General features: G+C 41.5%; 1 protein-coding gene across 2 annotated transcripts in view; it reads right to left on the reverse strand.

The window, feature by feature from the left end:
* Nucleotides 1-254: 254 nt before the first annotated feature.
* The window catches only part of Pbx3 (PBX homeobox 3), a 197,097-nt gene continuing 176,446 nt past the window's right edge, over nucleotides 255-20,905 (reverse strand). The window contains exons 6-9 of one of the 2 annotated variants that reach the window (XM_021192604.2): nucleotides 6,924-7,089; nucleotides 5,539-5,651; nucleotides 4,655-4,744; nucleotides 255-1,777 (exon numbers count right to left, since the gene is read on the reverse strand). In XM_021192604.2, the coding sequence (XP_021048263.1) occupies nucleotides 1,685-1,777; nucleotides 4,655-4,744; nucleotides 5,539-5,651; nucleotides 6,924-7,089 (462 nt within the window). In that variant the 3' untranslated portion in view covers nucleotides 255-1,684. The remainder of the gene's footprint in view (nucleotides 1,778-4,654; nucleotides 4,745-5,538; nucleotides 5,652-6,923; nucleotides 7,090-20,905) is intronic. The other variant, XM_021192607.2, reaches the window with a different exon arrangement.

Consider the following 20,905-nt stretch of genomic DNA (forward strand, 5'->3'; position numbering starts at 1 on the left):
CTGGGGTCTAGGTGGGCCCAGGGTTGTCCCAGGTCTGTGCTTCAGTTTCTCAGTCCATAAGCCAAGGAAGTGAAGGGATGTGAGATGGTCTAGTGGACAGTCTAAGGCTTCCCCAGGGACAGCACCCGACAGCTTTCCTGTCTCCTCCACCTTCACCGACCGTATATCTGCTAGCCAGTTTCCAGCAAGCACCATCCTCCCCACCCCACGCCCACACTTGTGTTAGCTCAAGGAGCAGAGACACACATGGCATGTAGGTTTAATCAGGAAAGCAAAGTTTATTCATGTTTGAAACTACATATAACTACCACAAGGAAGACTTTTCAATCCAGGGTGTGAGCCAGTAGAAAGGAACACGGAACGCTTTTAATACATCAGAATCACCGCCACAAATTATTGTCACGACCCAGTCAGTTTCAGAATCGCATACAATACAAAAAGAGGAAGAGAGGGCCCGCCACACAGGGTGAAATGTACAGTGCTGAATACTGAATCTGAACGCATCACAAGAACCCGCCTTTTTTTTTTTTCTTCTTTTTTTTTTTTTCCTTTTTCTTCTGTATGGATTAGTAACAAGATGAAGAACATTCAAAACGCTTCTCAGTATTTACAACAGCTTGGATGATCCTGTGTTAAGAGTCAGACCCAATGTTGCCAATCTTGGCTTTTTAAGGGTTGCAAATGCAACCCTGAGTTTTCTTTTAAAAGATTACAATGTACATTACATTTTGTGAAGGGAAACAAAGAGTTAATTACAAGATGCAAAAAGATAAGAAAGAGACAAACTACAGCGTGAGTATTGTTCAGAGGTAGTAAGTGAGCGCTCTAAGCTACAGAACATGTTGGGATTCTATTGGTTTGTATGAGTTCGCATGAGGTAATAAAGCTGTGTTTTGATTGGTGGGATGTATAAATACTCTTTTGCTACACTATATACAGCACTCCAGAGAGCAGGGCCTTTCCAGGCTGCCCAGAGGAAGAGCACATCTTGACAAGTCTGTGCAGCACCCAGCGCACACGGTCAAACCCCAGACAGGTCTTATTTTCACCTCTGTAGCAGCAAGATCTTCATCTCAGGGCGATCTGGATCCATGGTCTCATTAGCGGAGACTCCGGGCTCTGGTACTTCAGAGGGAGAAAGGAGGCCACCAGTCTTTGACCTAATTACAACATACGAGATGGCAACGCAAACATGGCGAGGGAAGTCCTGAAATGCCTTCCTTAAGAAGACAGGCAGACATCGCCTTCCCTCCAAGCCCATCCGTGATATGAGAAGGACGATGAGAGCCTGCATGGAAATCCGCAAGGGTTCAGCTTAGGCAGGGTGAACCTTGCCTGCTCTATAATTGGGGTCTAGCATAGATGGTACTTCTTACCCTTAAGGCCAAGGAACTGGCAACTGTGGAACCATTAATGTAAAAGACCCATAATAAATTAGGATGAAACAGTTAAAGAAGTGTCAACAATGTTACATCTTGGCCTAATTGGATAAAGTGCTTTCTTTTTAAACGTGTGTCTTAAGTTTAAATACAAATTATTATGATTCCTTAAAAAACAGGTTTCCCGAGTTCTCTAAGAAGACAGGGTTACAGTAAAGCTGTAGGTGGTGGGTTACAAACGCTTTCCTTCTCCTAGTGCTCCAAATGCACTTGTCAAGGCATGTCAGCTGGGAATGCGCTGGGGATTAGTTAGAGGTATCCGAGTGCACACTGCCCGGGCCTTCCGTAGGAGAAGTCACAGAAGATGGAGTTGTTGCGTCCTGCCAGCCTCCATTAGCCTGAAAGGAGAGGTACAGTTCAGTGGGTATACGTCTACATATTAATTCCACTCCCCAATTTAGAACACCCAGAATGATACAGGAGAGCAAAGGTGCATTAGCAAGATGTATTTTCTGAACCCACATTGGCAGGAGTTGGAAGCATGTGTAAAGTGGGATTAAATGCATGTGAAACAAACCCATCCTATCAAGTAAAGACTTAGTGATAAATCAGCTTGGTGAAGATGACATCAACTAGTCCTAGGCTGGCATGGAACTCGGCCTCTGATCTGCTGGTAAAAATCACCATTCAAAAGCAACCTCGCAGAAGGTACAGTGGAAAGGCTCAACAAGATGCCTTGGTGCAACCTTGCACTCCAGGAAGCAGACACTTGAGCCAGCTTTATCACTATTCCCAGAGAAGCTGCTTCCATACACATGACAGCCAGCTAGTGTAAACCTTGGAAAATGAAGACCGTAATTTCCCTCCAAACAGGAATCCCTCCAGAATGAAAATGTATGAACCGTGGAGGGGCACATGCTATTCAAATCGGGATTCCAATTATCTGCAAATGGAGCCTTTAGTTGGGATGGTGCAGCTGCCTGCACCTGCGACTGGCCCTTCCTGCCTGGGACCTGCACCAGCACTAACAGTACTCAAAAACAAATTTGCCTCATGTCTCACCCTATAGAGGCAATTGCTGAAATCAATGTCTGATCAGATTTCTGCTGTGGCAGACAGCTTGTCGCTACGTATTTTTATGTCAGTCAAGAAGTGGAAGGTGCTGGGCTTGTGAGTTTGGGAACACTGAGCAGAACTGACAGGACAGGCCTTTTTGGAGGGAAGGCAAAGGTGAGCTGCCTGACACCCAGTTCCTGTAGCTCCAGCTAGCCTTGGCTTCTATACTGCCTAGCACCACACCCACACTCACACAAGGCCCCTAGGCTCTCTCTCTCCCTCCTGTCCATCTGGAATTCCTCCAGAGGGTCCTCCTGAAGGTCTATTGGACAAGCATGATCTGCATGCAGGCGACTGTTTCTTCTCCAACAACAGTTGTGTGTGTGATTGTTGTTGCTTACTGGAACTGGGACTAGAACCCAGAGCCTTGAGTTTGTTAGGCAAGCTGTCACAGAGCCACATTCCAAGCCTATACTGTTCTTAAAGAACTCCTTGTCTTCTGATTCACTGCATAGTTCTGTATATAAAGCCCCTTCACTCACTCTAGGATAGTGATTCTTAGCCTTTCTAATGCCATTACCCTTCAAAATAGTTCTTCATGTCATGGTGACCCCCAACCATAAAATTATTTTCATTGCTACTTTGTAACTGTAATTTTGCTACTATTGCGAATCATACTGTAAACAACTGTGTTTTCTGATGGTCTTAGATGATCTCTGTGAAAAGGTTGTTCGACTCCCAAAGGGGTTGAGATCCACAGGTTCAGAACCACTTCTCTATGACCAAGAGTTGGGGCTAGAGAGGGGGGTGGGCAGGAAACCTACTTAGCCGGTAGTCTAAATGGAAAAAAGAATTTGCAGCTTGAGATATCAAATTCAGGCTAGAAGAGGAGAAATAGGATTAAATAATAAGTCACGGCACTGTTTTTGAAAGCGTCAGTCATGCCAGGTGGGTGGTGACAAGCCCATGTGTGTCCTGTCTCTAAGACATACCCTCCCTTATCTAAAAGCTGAGCTGTTGGATTCCCCTCAGGTATAGAAATCTCCTTAGGAAAAGAAGAACTTTTACACAGATCCAAGGCTAAAGATATCCCATCTGAAGTAAACATCATTCCTCTTTTATCCAAATTTATAAACAACAAATGTACAATATTTCTCCCCTGCATGGCAGCGGCAGGAGAGGTTGTCAACGAGCACTCTCCCCCCCCCCAAATAAATTAATCCTTACTCTGGTGGCTTGAGATTATGCACTGTATTATACAACAGCGTCTTATCAAGCCTCATCAGTGAAGATGGAATTCATGTCTGTAAAATGCTGCAGGCAATCACGGTTTCATATTTTATCATGTTGATAAGGATATCGCACATTCTCTGAAGCATTTCAAAACACTTAAATGAAAAAGGAGAAATGCAACTAAAAGGCTTTTTATATGGCTTGTTGTGGGTTATTATGAGTTATTTATAAACCCAAAAAGAAAGATTTGACATTTCAAATGTAAAAGATTTGAGTATTTAATGGTCCTTTTTTTTCCTTTACAATTGAACATCCTCAATCACTTTTTAAGTCATTAATGTTTACTCTCTTATAGCAAACGAAGGCCCTAAAAAGAGAGACTTTTCTCCATTCTCCTCTGGTCTGCTGCCGTGTCCCAGGACAGGGCATTCCTCACACTTTGCTGAGCTGTGTGTCTGCCATTTCCCATCCATGTCAGGGGAGGAAGCAAGGGAAAGTTTTGTGAATCAGTAACAAAGGTTTCTTTATCATTAAAGCAGACAAGCCATTAAGCTCAGGGGTTCCATTTTGCACCCCAGGCCAGCAATCTAGAATGAGGTTCTTTGTTTAGCACGGTTGCCCGATGTGCTGGGCCTCCAAGGTTATCACCTTCACCTGCTCTGTGCTGGGGAATTTTCTTGCTGCTTGATTCTAAGATAAATGACCTGTTTCCCACACAGCACGGCTGCTATGAAATGGAGTCTTAATGGGCTGGTACTTAAATCCCCTTTGATGATAGGACACCAGCCCCTTTGGGCTTCTGTGAGGGTTTCAAAGGACAGCTAGGTAACAGGAAGTACTGCTGGCCATAAAACGAAACCATAGCAAAGATGCTGCCGCCCCCAACTGCCAAAAAGACATGAAGCCAAGACCAGCAACTATTAACTTGTTCATTAGTCACCGTTTCCCTGACATGGTTCCCACAGCTCGCTCCCCAGGGTACTCACGTTTAAGTTATGTGGACTGTACAGTGAGTTTGCTCCAAGGCCGTCACTGTAGCCTCCCGTCTGATTGATAACATGACGGAGGGTATCCACCTAGAAGTGAGACGAAACAGAATTCATCACCTCCATCTATTAAAACATCATCACTTACAAAAGGGAACAATTTGAGTTATGTGTGCCACAAGGGTGGAGCGTCTTCAATGAAAGACAAATTTATCAATCAGATGTGACTGGAGGGATTTCAAAGATTCCTTGCATATTTAAACTCACACATCTTTGTTTTTCACACCAGCCAAACAATAGCATCTTCATGGTAATGCAGACTTTCCATCTACAGCAACCAAGTGTGTGTGGCTGTGGGTGAAAACCTCCTCACAGATAATGAATGCTGAATCCACACCCCACCTTGTCCCTACCACCAATGCCTAAGAGAAAGAGTACTTGCTCTCAGTTCAAAGGACAAGAAAGGGGTTGAACCTGGAATCTACTTTAAGAACTCAGGTTTCAGTTTCTCAACTTGCAAAAATGCAGGAATAAAAGAACCGCATGTTCTCTTGTTCATTCTTTCCCTCTCCCTCTTTTTCCACCCCTTCTCTCTCTCAGGCACACACAATCTTCTGTTCTGTCATAACAAAGGCCCCCTCCCCAATCTCCATGAGCTCAAGCCAGAGCCGAATGCATTCACAAAGTTCATCAGCTTTGAATCATCAAAGGCGTTGTCCACTTAACTTCTCATTGAATTAAGAGGTGGGCAAATGTGTCCCGTTTGGATGCACCCAGCACAGGTTCTGCATAGATGTGCAGACCACTTCCACAGGTCAGAGTGGGGAGTTTTGAGCCCAAACCCTACCCTGCCAGAAAGGCCCCAGCTGGGGCATTTCTCCTACCTGTGACTGCACATTGGCTCCGACTTGGGACCCTTGGTAAGAATCCCCATTCAGACTCTGCATGTTCATGAACATGTCCCCAGAATTTGGGAGGTTAAAAGAACCAGAAGAACCTGGAAAGGAAAGAGTTAAGTAGCTGAATAACAGAGAGCTACACACACACAATCCCCAAAGACCTAGAGGTAGGGAAAGGAAGAGAGGTAGAAGGGAGAGGCATTTCCAGCTTTAGAAGGACAGAACATTAACTCTAGAAGGTCCTGCTACTCACATTACACACAGGAAGAACATTATAGAGGGCAAACCCAAATGAAAAAACTAGAGACAAATCAAAATAGACAGAAAGCACCCAGGAGCTGGCCCTAGCCTTCTCCTTGTTTCCATTTCTCTCCAGACTTAGTCAAAGGAGCCCTTCAATGTCTTGGTGGAGAATTACTCGGAGAAGACACATTTTTCTGACACTCTCTCCTAGCTATAACTCTTCCTTTCCCATTAGAAATGAGGGGGTATAATAAAACAGAAAGCCTTCCCTGGACTTTTAAATATATATATTTAAATCTCCCTAGAAAGCCTCCAAGACCCTCCAACTCTTCTACTGGGCTAGCTGCACTTTTCGCTGCCAGCCAAGTCCCCTGTAATTTAAAGACATTTCTTCAAACTCCATCATAAATGCCACAGAAAATTTAAATAGAATGTTCTGTGTAAGGAGTCAAATGTAGTGCATTTATAGCCAGCTGTGATGGCACACACATGCAATCCTACCTGTGCAGTTGAGGCAGAGGAATCTGAGGCCAGACAGAGCTATAAAGTGAGTTCAAGGTTTTCTTGGACAACTTAATAAGACTATCTTAAAGGGGAGGGGGTAGTTATGTAGATCAATGGCAAAGGACTAAGCTTTGTTTATGCAAAGCCCTGGGTTCAATCCTCACTACCACAAAAAGCAAAACCAAAAACCCATCTCCTTATATAGAAGTCCAGCAAGCCACATGGCACAGATCTAGGCTGCACCTCGAGCCTGAAGCCAAGAGCACAGGAATCACCGCAACATCTCAGCCCAACATTCAGCTTCCCAGCAACTAGTACATACCTGCTGCTCCACTCTGACAGATCACCAATAACCCTAACGTGATGGGCAGCACAGTATATGATAGAGCTTTGCCTAACTGCTGAATTAAAGGCCATGACTGGTATAAAGGTTCTAGAATCTACAGGAGCAAGTGGCATTCACTGTGAACAGTGGGTTTACCAGCACAGGCATGCAAGCAAATGCAAATCTCCCCTGAGAGCCCCGCTGTGCACCCAGTAAGGCTGAAGCTTGGGAGTCTGTGGGCTGGAGGCTGTGGCAGATGCCTGTCTGGCTGAGTAGGGAGTGAGCAAGCCATACTCACCAGAGTTTGGCGTGGTGGGTGAGTTGGTCTGGTTGTTCTGCACGGCTGCGGCCACTGCATGTGCGGCTGTCACGGCTGTTTTTGCAGCATAGAGATTGGCCTCCTCTTGAAATTTGCCGATGTTCTTCTTGTACCTGATTCGTTTGTTGCCAAACCAGTTGGATACCTATCAAATACAGAAACATGAAATAGGGAGGGTAGAGAAGTCACAAAGAAAAAGCCAAACTTCCAGTCCTTACTATGGGATAATGAGAAGCCTCTAGTTGACACAGTGCCCTGCCTGTCACTTCACACCACATAGGTAGTGTAAAATGGTTTTAGGGGGTTCACTTTCCACTTTGGCATAGTCTTTTGAATGCTAATGGAAGAACAATGTTTCCTGGAATTGGTCATGAGAACACTAAAATGGCTGGGAGTACTGCTCATAAAAATACCCAATTGTTGTATGTGCATCAAACATAGCAATCAGATTACTAAAAGAAGCTGAAAAGCTACTGGAAACATTTGTTATATTAGGTACTAAGAAGCACACTTGAAAAGAATGACTTAAAAAAAAAAAAAAAGAAAAGAAAAGAATGACTTATTGTTCTTTTGTGGACCTGAAACAATTTTGGCAGCTATATAGTAGAATCATGTTTGGTCTGCTGAAGAGGGACATCAATTAATAATGGATGAAAAATCCCTTTGTCTCCTGCCTTGGAAGACACTGCACGTCTGCCAAGATGGCTGCTCAGGCTTTGCCAGTGACTGTGTGGGAAGCCTCAATATGAACATTCAAGCCATCTCCATAAGGCCAAAGACAAATACAGAGGACTGGCTGATTCCATAAGGTAGAACAGGGGTTTTTTTTTTTGTTTTTTTTTTCCCTTTTTCTTTTTTCCAAACTGCCTGTGATGTCAGCCAGTACAAATGTGAAAGAGGATGTTGGCAGAAGGCTGATTTCATCACAACTCATAGACAGCAAAAGAAGAGCCCAACACTTAGCGCTTGGATTCATACAATGTACCCAGATACCTGTAGTTGAGATATGTAAAGAATCTAAGAAATATAGCCATATGTAAGAAAGCATGCCCAATGCTGTAGCCTAGGAGTTTGCCTCTCTTTTGTTAAAGTAACAATTTAAAAATATCCCCAGGAACTGCCTGCTAATCTAGCACAGGAAACATTGGTGTGGTATCAGCCATTGCTCTACCCTATGTATTATCCGGAAGAGCTCCTCAGGGGCCCTGGGCAGAGAAAAGGAATGGGATGCAGTTCAGGGCCCTCCAACCCAATTTTCTACAGTGGGCAGCCCTGCTGGCCACCTCTGCCAAGTCTTTAATTGCTTTGGAAATGGTGCTCTCATTCTTCAACTGATGGCACTCACCCTCCTGGAGAAGGCTAGATAGCTCTGGCAGGGGATCCCTGAGAGAAAGACAGCACTGGTCTTACTGTTGCCCATATGCTGCCAGAGCACTGAGTACACACACATGCACATAAACACACATGAGCACACTTGAGAGGACCCAGGCTGCAGCACAGGCTCCTCAGAAATATATATATATATATATATATATATATATATATATATATATATATATATATATATATATATATATATATATATATATATATATAAACCACCCCAAAACAAGGTGGTTGCTCAGGCCACTCAGCTATCCTCAGGCAAGCTATCCTCTCAGCAATGCCAGCCATCCTTCCCAGAGGTCATTCTTCCCATGGACTCGCCACATTTTATTCCAACACCTGCCTCTTCCCTCTGTGTGCGTGTGCATGTGTGTGTCCGTCTATCCTCCAAGGTTCACCTCTTGGTCCTTTTCTCTTTCTCCCCATCCACATCCCAAACTTCCAGTGATTCTCTCTATGTGGATGTCTCTGAGGTTTCTCTTTCTATTCCTAACGTTTATAAAGAATGTTAGATCTCAATGTTTAGATTCCCATGAGCCCTGCCATAACCTCCAGCACATCTGGTTTAAGTGGAAGGGCAGGTGCTTCTCTTCTTTTCTCTCTGTTCTCCCACAATCCACATTTCCAGAGGTATGGTGTCCACAGCAGAGTCGGTGGCTCCATCCTTGGATAGCCTTGAGTAAACATATACTTTATTCTGGACTAGGGAAAAAAAAAAAACCCAATCTGCTCCCCTTCTTATGTACTCTTATAAACTGGCTGTATTTCTGTCAGCTAGAAATTCAGGAAATGAGGTCCATGTGCTCAGCCCATGGGTCTCAGGCCCTCCTGCCTGCCACCGACTTTCCCAATCCCCCACTCTTCCAATGGCAGGCCTGCAGTAGGTGTGCACGGGATGGCCTGGCAGGCAGACATTTTGGAGGAGAAATAGGTAGAATCTGGCCAGATTATCTGGAGCTCAGATGAGAGGGTAGAGACATCAAAACGTTGATGTGGGGCTCATGCCTGGAGCAGGGGCAGCCTTTAGAGGGACCAACCTATCAGGGAGCCTTATTATCCCTTCCCAAAGCAGAGTTATGACATTCTAAAGATTAATTTACTGTATGTGTATGTATGTACACCTGTATGTATTTATGTGTACCTCATTGAGAAGGTCATAAGGTATCAGATCCCCTGAAATAAGAATTAGAGGTTTCAGGATGTGAGGTCCCTCATGTGAGTGCTAGGAACTGAGCCCGGGTTCTCTACAAGGGCTCTTAACCACTAAGTCATCTCTCCAGCCCCAAATTATGTCATTCTAAAACCAGAAAGATAGGCTGGGGTGTAGCATTGTTGGGTGCTTGCCTGGCAAGCACAGAGCCCTGGGTTTCACCCACGGCACCACTTAAACAGCAGTGGTGGTGCACACACACAATCCCTGCATTCTGGAGGTAGAGCCAGGATGATGATGGGAAGTTCAAGGCCAGCTTCCAATGCTTAAGATCTAGTCAGAAAGAAAGAGAGATTGAGAGGAGGAGATGGGAGAAGGGAGAAGGGAGAAGAGGAGAGACAGGGAAGAGGGGAGGGGGGAGGGGAAGGGGAGAGGAGAGAGAAGGGAGAGGAAGGGGGAGAGAGGGGAGAGAAGAGGGAAGAAAGGCAGGCAGGTAGGCCACAAAACCAAAAACCAACCACAACCTCTGAAGAATCAAGCTATAAATAGTACCCAAATGTCCAAGTTCTGATACTGATTGTTAAAACAAATCCTCTTGGAATCTTCCCCACCTTCCACAGTTCAGTCTTAGCTTAGGAGACACATCTCCAGCTGGCAGGCACATGGCTGCTTTTGTATATAATAGCCTCTGGCTTTCTTGAGTTGGCCATTAGGCTTTAGAAAGAGTTAAGTACTGAATATATTGTTTACAGTACAAAGGGAGACAGTCCTGGTTGACTCAGGATCTGGCATTTCTTACGCATAATTAATGAAAATCCCCTAACTCTGAATGTAGCAACAAAGGCCCTGTCTTAGAATTCTCTCCTTCTCAACTATTCTCTGTTGGATTCAGTACTTTGTAGTTAATATTACCTTGACAATCAGAGAAGCTATAATACATTAATGAAACCTAGCCTAGAAAATCAGATTACAGCTTTATTAACAGTTTCATAATTGAGGAATCTCTACCATGGAAGGCCTCATCTCTGGATATGTAGAATCCTCTGTTTATGCACACTCCTGGACCAATCAAACAACAGTCATCACTAATAAAGGTTTATTTAATTCTCACAGTAAAATTTTAATATCACCAGCAGCCTGGGGAAGCTTTAGCAAGTGGGTTTGCTTGACATCAGATCGTTTCCATTCTGCCAGTCCCAATACTTCTTAATCTTTAATATCAAGGCAATTAAAATTAATGGCCACTCATCTGCAGCTACTGTGGGCAGTGTTTCCTTGACATCAATTGTTTGATGGGATTACCTAGAGGTTAAACTAACAAGCAAGGTTTAATTGGAAGCAATGAAAGAAGCAGCAATCATACGTTATGTTTAACCTGCATAACCACATTTAAATGAATATCTAGAAATGTTAAACTATTTCTCAAATTAAAATATGCACATCACACACATTCTGATATCACAGATTGGGGTACCGCGGCAATCAGCTAGTGAGTTCACACAGCGTAAGCCAGAGCAGTGTAATTAATATAGAAATTGACACCTAAATTCAGAAATGTTTTTCATCTTTTAGAAATGGATACAATTACTTGCAGAAGACCCAGGGTTACACAGTGGGAAGCACAAAAGTTACAGGGCACGTGACCCCTCCTGCAACAGTGCTCACAACAGACAGATCCAGGCTGCAGAACGGGTCACTAAGGACAGCCTGCTCTACTGCTGAACTGTGATGGTCTGTACATTGGTCCCTCAGTGGAAACAAGCAGGAAATTGGTAAGGGGAAATGGAATACACTGTCCTGTTCTCCTCTTCTGAGTCTCACATTAATGATTCACAGCTCTGGCTATGAGAGGGGCAAAGGACCAAGCAAGAATTTTAAGATTAATTAAAAATGAGAATAAAAACAAAGGCACTTTTCTACTGACACTCAGTGTGCCTGGCCCTAGATAGAGCAACTGGAAGTCAGAGAAGCAAGAAGGGTACCTGGAAACTTTCTCCCAGGCCAAGTGACAGGAAAAGCCTCTGGTCTCTTTTATATGCTATAACGATCCATGTTTCCTGCCTACATCCTGTAGATCTCCACTTTAGAAAACAAAGCTGTTTGGGGGTTAGAATAGTGTTTTTGGCTCAGTGGTGCCATGTGCAAGGCCTTGGGTTCAATCCCTAGCATCAATGATTTTACTGCTAGAAAGCTCTCCAACTTCTCAATAAGGCGTCCCCTTATCCTCTCACCTTGAACTTTCAAGTCAAATAGTCAAGTCAGATGCAGGTATGGCCATATGAAGGCTAAATGGTTAGGGCTCACATTCTGCTTTCACATCTATGTTGTTGCTTACAAGCTGAGTGACTTTGGACAAGTTGAGTCCCCTCTCATTTAAAATGAGTGTGATAGCAACACCTTCCTCATTGAATGGTTGAGTGTGTTGGTGGTCTAGGCACATTCATTATCTGACCACTATTAGCTATTACTATTCTCCATGTTTTATCAATGAAGGAACAAGACAGTTAGACCATTCACAAGTTGCCCAAACCATACAGCAAAATGCGATTGATCCAGATTTCATTGAAGGATTTCTTATCCGCATTTTCTGTTTTTCTGAGAATGTTTACTGAGCATGTTATTATCAGTGTTGTCCTAGGTGCTGTGAGGAGATAAAAAGGTAACTACATGGGAAAAGTCTAACTTTATGGCCATGAAAGCAACAGCAGCCCTGTAACACAGTTAGCAAATCTTGAAGGATGGTGATGAGGTCACACTGAGCTAGAGAGATGTTCTAGCAGGTCTAAGAAATTAGAGGGACCTTCCGAGGTAAGGAAAAAGCTAAACTCGGCCTCAGCACCCATTTCACTCCTGATTTCAGTAGCAAACCCTCCAGAAGCTCATACCAACACAAACATCTACAGTGAAAGCTGTGGCCCCCTCACTCCAGACCTCAGAGAGTATTCACTTCTCCAACTCCTTGCCTCTCATCTCTCTTTTGGTGGTGACAGAGGCAGGATCTGAGGGAAAGATGAAGAAAGAAGCAGCATTTTGGGTGAGGGAGGAGAGGCACTGCTGTGTGACAGGTAAGGTCCCTGCAGGTGGGTCGGCTGTGGCGAGGAAGGGACAGGTAGAGTCTGTCAGTGTGCCTGAAGGTATCACATTGCTGCAGCCCCAGGGTCCACCTCTATGTGGTGGCTGATGGCAAGAAAAGGTGGGGCTGGGCCTGTCCAGTGCTGAGGGGCTGTGAGCAATTTTCTGGAATCGCCCCAAAAGTAATTTTGAAACATCATGTACTAGCTCACACATTTTTTATTCCTTGCACATATTTAAAGTTGGCATCTACAATTTTTCATTATAAGTCTTAGAGTTATAAACAATGTTATTCAATATTTCATAAATGTTGACATTTCAAAATAAAACTGCAACACTACTCTTTAAAATGTAGCCAGACAACAACAATAGCACAGCAATTCAAATGATCCACTTTAAAACATATAAGCTCGGTTTCTGAGGTTCAGAATCTTACATTCTTTTTGTTCTTAAAAGTATATTTCCATTTTATTTCTCTCCCATATTATCCTAATGTAATATACTTTTATGCTTAGCATAAGAAATATATGGAAATTTAAACATTTAAATTGTTTTTATTTCCTATAATTATAAAGCTATACATGTTTGATATTTCCTTCTGGATTAAGCTGTCATTGCACTTAATCTAAAATTGGTGAAGGCAATACAAATACTTATTTTGATAAATAAAAGTATTTATTTTGAACAATAAATGTAAAGTTTATTATACATGCATTTTTTTCAATCAGAGAGGCAGGGGTTATAAAATTTTGTACAAGTATATGTTATTACTAATACAGTTCATATTAGCCCTTTCTGAGGACCAAAGAGGGGCTCATACTTTAGGGCAAAAGACTCTGAGTTACTGGGTCAATTATTCCTTCTTTCAGAAAATGAGAGGAGAGACGGGAAGTGGGAGGAAGGAAAAAACAAGTGACAGGAAGCTTCCTGCAGCAATGTTAAGGGGATGGGTTTGAGGAAGGAGAATACACACTCATACAAAAGATCCATTGGTGAGAGTTTAAATCTTCTGCATTGAGGTCCTTGGGAGCATCACCAGCCGCTGCTTAGAGCACCAGGGCTCCCCTGGAAAATGCTGCCTGGAGGGGTTGGGCTAATTCTGGCTAGGAATTAATTCCTCTGTGATCACAGCCAGGAAACTCCAGGACAGGGTATGCATGGAGAAGGCCTTCTTCACTGTAAGCATGGGGCTCACTTGGGCAACACTCCCATGGGATGAAAAGAGCATTTGCAGCTAGACCAAGAATAAATTGGTCAGCTCCAGGAAAAGGTATTCAATTTAAGAAACAAGAGAGAGAGAAAGAGAGAGAGAGACTTGTTATTTACCATAACTTTTCCAGAGACTATGTCAACAAAAATTATATATATTCTCTGACCAAAATTATTATAAAAACTTATCTTGCGGAATTAAGAGATACTTGTACAAAGATATTTACCTTAATCCTACTTAAAATAATAGCAACAAAGAGAAATAATACGTAATAATAACAATGAGAATGTATAGGGACATGTATGATGGAAAACAATCATTGATTACAGATCATGTTGAAGAGAAATACTTATTGACATGGAATTATTCATAATGTACTATAGAGAGAGGAAAGTTAATTTTTCCTTTCATACAATATGAGGTATTTGTGTGTGAAAATACCCACAAATAGACATAGATGCATATATATAGACTTGTATGTGTGCCCAGGAAGGAAATATTACTCCAGCTATCCAAGTGTGGTCATGATCAATGGTGGACTTTGTCGGCAGATAGTGCTTTACAGATACGACTTCTGTAAAGTACTGCTACCTGGCATCCTGTACAAACATGGTAGTATGTGGTGTTCTCATACACACCAGGACAGCCATGTCAGTGGGCAATCACCAGCCTGCCTATACTTCTTTGTCAATAGAAATGTCATTATACAGTTTTGCTTCCAAAGCAATTACTGAGAGCTGAATATGGTAGCACATGACTGTAGTCTCGCCACATGGGACACTGAGGCAGGAGGATTACTTGTGCCTAGAGGATCAAGACCAGACCAGACTACACAGTGATAATAAATACATACCATTAAAAAGTCACACAATACTTAATGAGTTTTATGCTGGGCCCCAATGCTACAGGAAGAATCAACTCTAATTCTTTATCTGGGAGAGGTTTCAAGAAGCAGAATTCTGAATACAAAGTTAAATCACTTTGTAAATCTGAAGCAACTAAAATTTCCCAACAGCTTTGTATTTAAGAAAAATTCCATGTTAAAATAAAAAGCTAACCCATCTACAATGTCTATACAGTCACCAACAGGCAACTTATCAGCTGGTTTTAATTGTATCTTACATTTCCATTTCTATCACATTTATCATGTTAATAACAACATTAAGTAAAGGAGAAAGCCATCACTTTGAGACTTAATCTGCACACTTGCAGAGTGCTAGCTCTTCCTCCACAGCAGACTGCATCTGGAAGAAGGGACAGCTAACATGGAAGCATCACTACTGAAATTAGCAAACTGAAGATTTATGAAGCACAGCTCTTGACAGACTTGCCACTGTGTTTCCTCATGTTTACCTGTGATGCATGCTTTATGTAGTGTGCCTAATTAAGCACACATTATGGAATGCTGAATGGGAGAATGTGTAAAATGGAACATGGCAAGTGTAACTGCATGGTTAATGTTTTACCTCTATCAAATAGTTTCTCCCTAATCGATATGTTCTTATCACCGTGCTATAGCTCAGTTTTAAATGAAGGATAGGAGCCAGGTCTGTTGAACTTCTAAAGCAAGTATGTTGGTAAACACTAAACCTCATTTTATTCACTTCTCTGCCCACCAACACAGGCATCTGGTAGCTTCTGAAGGGCAGAAAGCCTAGACAACTGTGTGTCTCCCCAGAGTCTCTAAAGGACAGGCAGATAAATGGTCTTGAGAGCTAACCAAAGCCACCAGCTCTACAAGTTCCTGCCTACCTGACTGTAGGCCAGTCATGAAAGTTAAGGCTTACCTGTTCTGGGCTACATTAGGGGCTATGACATCCACTCATGGTGCTGCTGGAAAAAATTCAACTTTCCAGTACAAAATAATAATCCAAACCTTTTAAATTTTCACTTTAGAAAATAAGCTCCAAATGTATAATAACAGGCTTGAAAACCAACTTTTGGAACACAGTTACTTCTAATGGAAGAACCAAAAAAACTTGAGATTCGGCTTTCACATTATTTGAAGTAATTTAAAGCCAGTCAATTTAAAATACTTGTCAAGAACAGTATTTTTGTTCGACTGTTTGTTGGAGGCTGTGAAAGACTTTATTGCCATAATGTGCTGACACCCTTAGAGTTTGGCTTCACTCTTTCTTCTCTACGCATGATAGACTGATAACCACTCGTGACATTCACAAAGAGCCTCATCTGCAGGAGTCTATAAACCGTCAGCCTCGTGGCCACAGTGCACACAGGATGACACTGCTCATCTTCCTAAAACATGTGCTGAGAGTAGCTTCCACAGATGGTGTGTCCTTTAAGATTACTTCTCTTCCCTTCCCTCAAAAAAATAATTTCTCCTACCTCTAAAAATAAAACTAGGTTAGGTAAACACTCCATGCTTTCCTTCCTGGGCTCCAGAGAAGCCACAGTCTCACAGCAGGGGCACTGCAGCTACAGAGCAGCTCTCACTAGTGTGCTACAAGGTGGAACTGTCACCAGGTAACACGGTATCCCAGAATCCAAACCCAAGGGTATTCTAAATAATAACAGTGCAATTTTTTTTTACCCTGAGATGTTTCATATAAATCTAATGATGGTTAAAAAAAAAAAAACATAAAATTTTATTCACTCCTCTATAAAAGTCCTAACCAAGCCGTGTATATTCCAGCACCACTGCCTAGCACACACAGGCCAGCTTCTTTTGAAATATGCAAGAAGACGTCATTGACTTCCTTTCCTTCTTTTTATTATTATTTCTTACAATGCTGGAGGTCAACCTAGGGCTTCCCACACACCGTGAATACCTGGCTCCTGACTGACTTCATTTCAAAGGGGGGTATCTAGCCTTAAAAGGAATTCTGCCCTTGAAAATACATGAACACACCTCTCCCAAAACATATTATACGCATTTAGAGTAAGGACTATATAGCAAAGCTAGGTCTGTGAGAGTTTATGAACAAATATATTCCTTCTTCACCCTGGATCTCAGCGTTTTGGAGTCTACGAGAACTTGGGGGCTGGCAGTGGGGTTAGTATCCTGATTTGTTGGAGGTCAGAACCTCTAGCTCCTGATTCCTTTCTTGATCAAGTCCAATGATTAGCTCTCAGCCCCAAATGCTGTCTGAACAGCTGCTAAAGTAGCATTGCCTGGGTGCTCATGACATAGAAGTTGAACTGTGATCTTTGCAGTGATCTCAATAAGCACAGAGATCACAAGGAGATGTCAGCACCCAGAGCTTACAGACAACATGGCTCCATTAAACAACCCACTCTAGGTCCCAGCACTACCAAATGGTGGGCAGCATGGTCAAAAATTCTTCTGCCTTTGGCTATACTGACTGGACATGGGTCTATAGTTGAAATACAGATTTCTCAGAATTTATGATATGAAAGGGCACTGCTGCTGTCTGTTTTGGGCTATGAGTAGCTAAGATGAGTTTGGGCTAGGAGCTGGTAAACCTGCAGGACAATAGTTTAACATGTTGAATGAGACACAGGAAAAGGAAAGTTACCACTTTAGAATGTCCCTAGTTTGGCCTTCTATTGTCACCTGACCTGGTCCCAGTTAGGAAAATCATGAATCCTTCCTTTAACCCCTTTCTACCCATGGGCTCCAAGATCTCCCAGCACAAATCACAAACTCAGGCCACTAACAGGCTTTGCCAGTGATCCTACTTTTTTGGACTCATCTCCGGCCAGAGTATTCACCCTACACATCTCATAATTGTTGGAAAGGCACAGTATTCCCCAAAGCAACTCCTTTTGTCATTGCTTTGTCTTACTTTCACCCTCCTTCTGTTGGTCACTACACTTGTACTAGCAAGTGTAAACATTAACAAAGGCCAACAAAGCACTCCATATGTGTTGATCAATCCACCCAACAATCAAATGAGCTAGGTGTTGTTATTTTCCCTATTTTATAAACAAGCAAACAAAGACATAAAGAGTCTTAATGACCTTTTCAGACATTCAGCTAGTAAATGGTGGAATACATAAGCAAATCATGCTGTTCTGGGTTCAGAATGCAGGCCTATCTACTCATCTTCTTGAGGCTCCCATTTCTACGTAGAGACTCATCTTTTAATTCCATTTCTAAGAATGAAAACTACAAACACAGGGCTCATGCTGAATACTAAAGGACTGAATATCCAAGTGTCTACCTAAGTTTATGCATCTCTCTGCGGGTATGCACACGTGAATGCAGGCCACCATGGAGGCAAAAGACATTGGCTACCCCAGAGCTGGCTGTTGTGAGCTGCAGCATGTGGGAACTGAACTCAGGTCCTTTGCAAGAACAGTGTGTGTTCTTCACCATGAGGCATCTCTCCAACCCCACAAGACAGATTTTCAAAGAAGCAGTGCTCAGTTTTGTTGGGGTGTAGTTTACTTGTCTTCAATTATGGTCATCTCTGTCTTAATTTTACGATTTTCCCCTTTTTAGTCTTCCTAGTCTCATATTGGTTTCTCTTAATATTCTAAGATGGTTGTCTGTCACTTACTTCCAGCTCTTTGTGTGTATGTAAGTACAAAAACCATACATACATATTATAATATGTATGCATACATAGTCTATATACATGCATTTATATATATTTATCTCCAAGCAAAAATTACAAGTCAATGAAACTCTGACATACCTGTATTTCCATTATCACTTAACTAAAATGTTTTCAAAATTCTACTGTGTATCCTTCATTAACCCAGGGGTTATTAAAGATGTTGGTTAAATTCCAGACATTCAGAAATTTTCTAGTGTCTTTTTATTACTGATGTCTACTATAACTCCACTGTAGTCAGAAAGTATATTCTGCCTTAACTAGTTTAAAATGTATGACGGAGCCTCATGTAGTAGAAGTTGTCTGTTATTCTAGCACTCAGAAAGTGGAGACAAGAAGATGAAGTTACATAGCAAGCTCAAGATCAGCCTGGACTACCTGAGTCCCTGTCCCTCCCCAAACCAAAATAAATAAATGAATGAATGAATAAATAGAAAAATGAAATGTAATAGAGGAGGTTCATTAGCCCAGAATATATAATATCCAGATTGTTGTACACACAGACACACACACACACACACACACACACAATTCTACAACTGTTGGATATAGTATTTTATGTAGCTGCAAATTTATGTTCAAATCTTCTATATTTGTGATAATTAAATGCTCTAGAACAACCAACATCAATACTAATCTAGAATCTACAAGCTCTCAGAACCACTGCAGACCCTTTGGTTCAGAATGTATAGACACAGGGTTCTGAAATCCGCAGTCTGATGGATGGGCGTCTAGATCATCCTTATGCATGCGAAAGCCTGAGAAGCAGAAGCACTGTTTTGTGTCCATGCTGCAGTATGCACTGTGTCCATCTGCTGCTCAGTAACAGAGAGATGAAATTCTCCTACTGTGATTTTTGGATTTTAATTTTTCTTTGAAATTACTGACTTGCTTTATATTCTGAGTTGATCTTATCAGGTGCTCACAAATGTAGAGCTGTTATCACAAGATTATTTTGTATTGCCTGTAAAACCTTCTGTCTTGAAGTATTTTGAATTTGGCATTGCTTTCTGCTGGTTATTGCTTGTCTGCTACATATTTTCAAGGCTACTACTCTTGTTTTTCCCATATTCTTATACTTTAAGTATATCTCTTAAAGAATATATAATTTTCCTCTTATATCTTATTTGACTATGTTTTTTGCTTATTTAGACTATGGTTATTGACATACTTAGGAATCCCATAATCCCAAAAGTATTTCTAATCTATTTCACTTACTCTGTATCCCCTTCCCCCTTTTATCCCTCTTTAGATTAGTTTTTACTCTATATCTCCTTGGTATTTATTTGAAAATTGCATAGCCCTTTAGCACCCTTAAAGCTACTAAAGATTTCACAGTCTTGACCACTCCTCAAGAGTAACATTAAATAGCACTTTGTTAGTTGGTATTTTAAATACAAGAGCCTTAGAATATTCCCTTTCATCACTTACAAGGCATTATCATATATTTAAATTCTGTGCATACTATAAACAAGGTAGGACATTAGTATTCTTATATAATAGACTGATTCAAACCCACCCAGCTACCCTCTGCTTACCATATTCTACAGCTTCTATCCTGTCTCAAATCTTTTACTTCTCTATGAAGATTTGTGAGAGTGCGCTCTCTCTCTCTCTCTCTCTCTCTCTCTCTCTCTCTCTCTCTCTCACACACACACACACACACACACAAGGAGAGAGACATACACATATATTTTAAGATAGGGTCAGACAAATTCTTTCAATTTTTCATTAAAAAAAATCTTTATTTTCATAAAAAAATCTTTATTTGACTTATATCAAAAGGCACTTTGGCAGGTATGGAATTCTCAGCTGACATTTGCTTTAAATTCATCTCTTTGACGATGTTGATCCTCCCTGTCACAACTTTATTATTCAGTTAAGTTAGTGGACAGTATAAGTGTTGCTTTTATAGCACACTCTTATTTTCACTCTGGATACCTTAGTTTTTACTATTTAGCATGGATTACTATTTATTTATTCTGTGTGGAAACTACAGCTCTTCATAAATTTGGGGCTTGGAATCTGCCATAAGATTTGCAAAGCATTCATTTATTACATTTAAATTGATAGGCAGTGCTGGTGCTAGAATTATTTTTCACAAATCTAATCATGCATCTCTTCAGAATACCTCTCCTTTATTCTATGGGATAGCACTTAATATCATGTAAGATTATAGATATATAGTCTAATAATTATAGTATAATTATATATAATATATAATTACAATGTAATATAATTGTAATTATGTTATATATCTTATACAATTGCTCATATAACAATTATATGAACTATATTAATATGGTTCATATCACATATATGTGTTCATGCATGTGTGCATATATGTACATATATGTAGCTCTTCTTTCCTGATTAGAATGTTAGCTCCATAAAGGCAGGATCTCTGAGGCATTCATGATATAACACTGCCCAATGACTATGAAGTTGCTAGTTGGATGCTATTAGGTTAACAGATACAAGTAAGATATCTAAACCACTCTGCCGCATCATAAGTGTGGGCCCTCCCCAGTCAGGCTCTATTTTGACTTTCCAATACCTATCATCTTAAGCCACTTACTCAGCAAATGTTTCATGCCTGGGT

Source organism: Mus pahari, chromosome 3 (assembly GCF_900095145.1).
Source record: "Mus pahari chromosome 3, PAHARI_EIJ_v1.1, whole genome shotgun sequence".
Classification (NCBI taxonomy): Eukaryota; Metazoa; Chordata; class Mammalia; order Rodentia; family Muridae; genus Mus; species Mus pahari.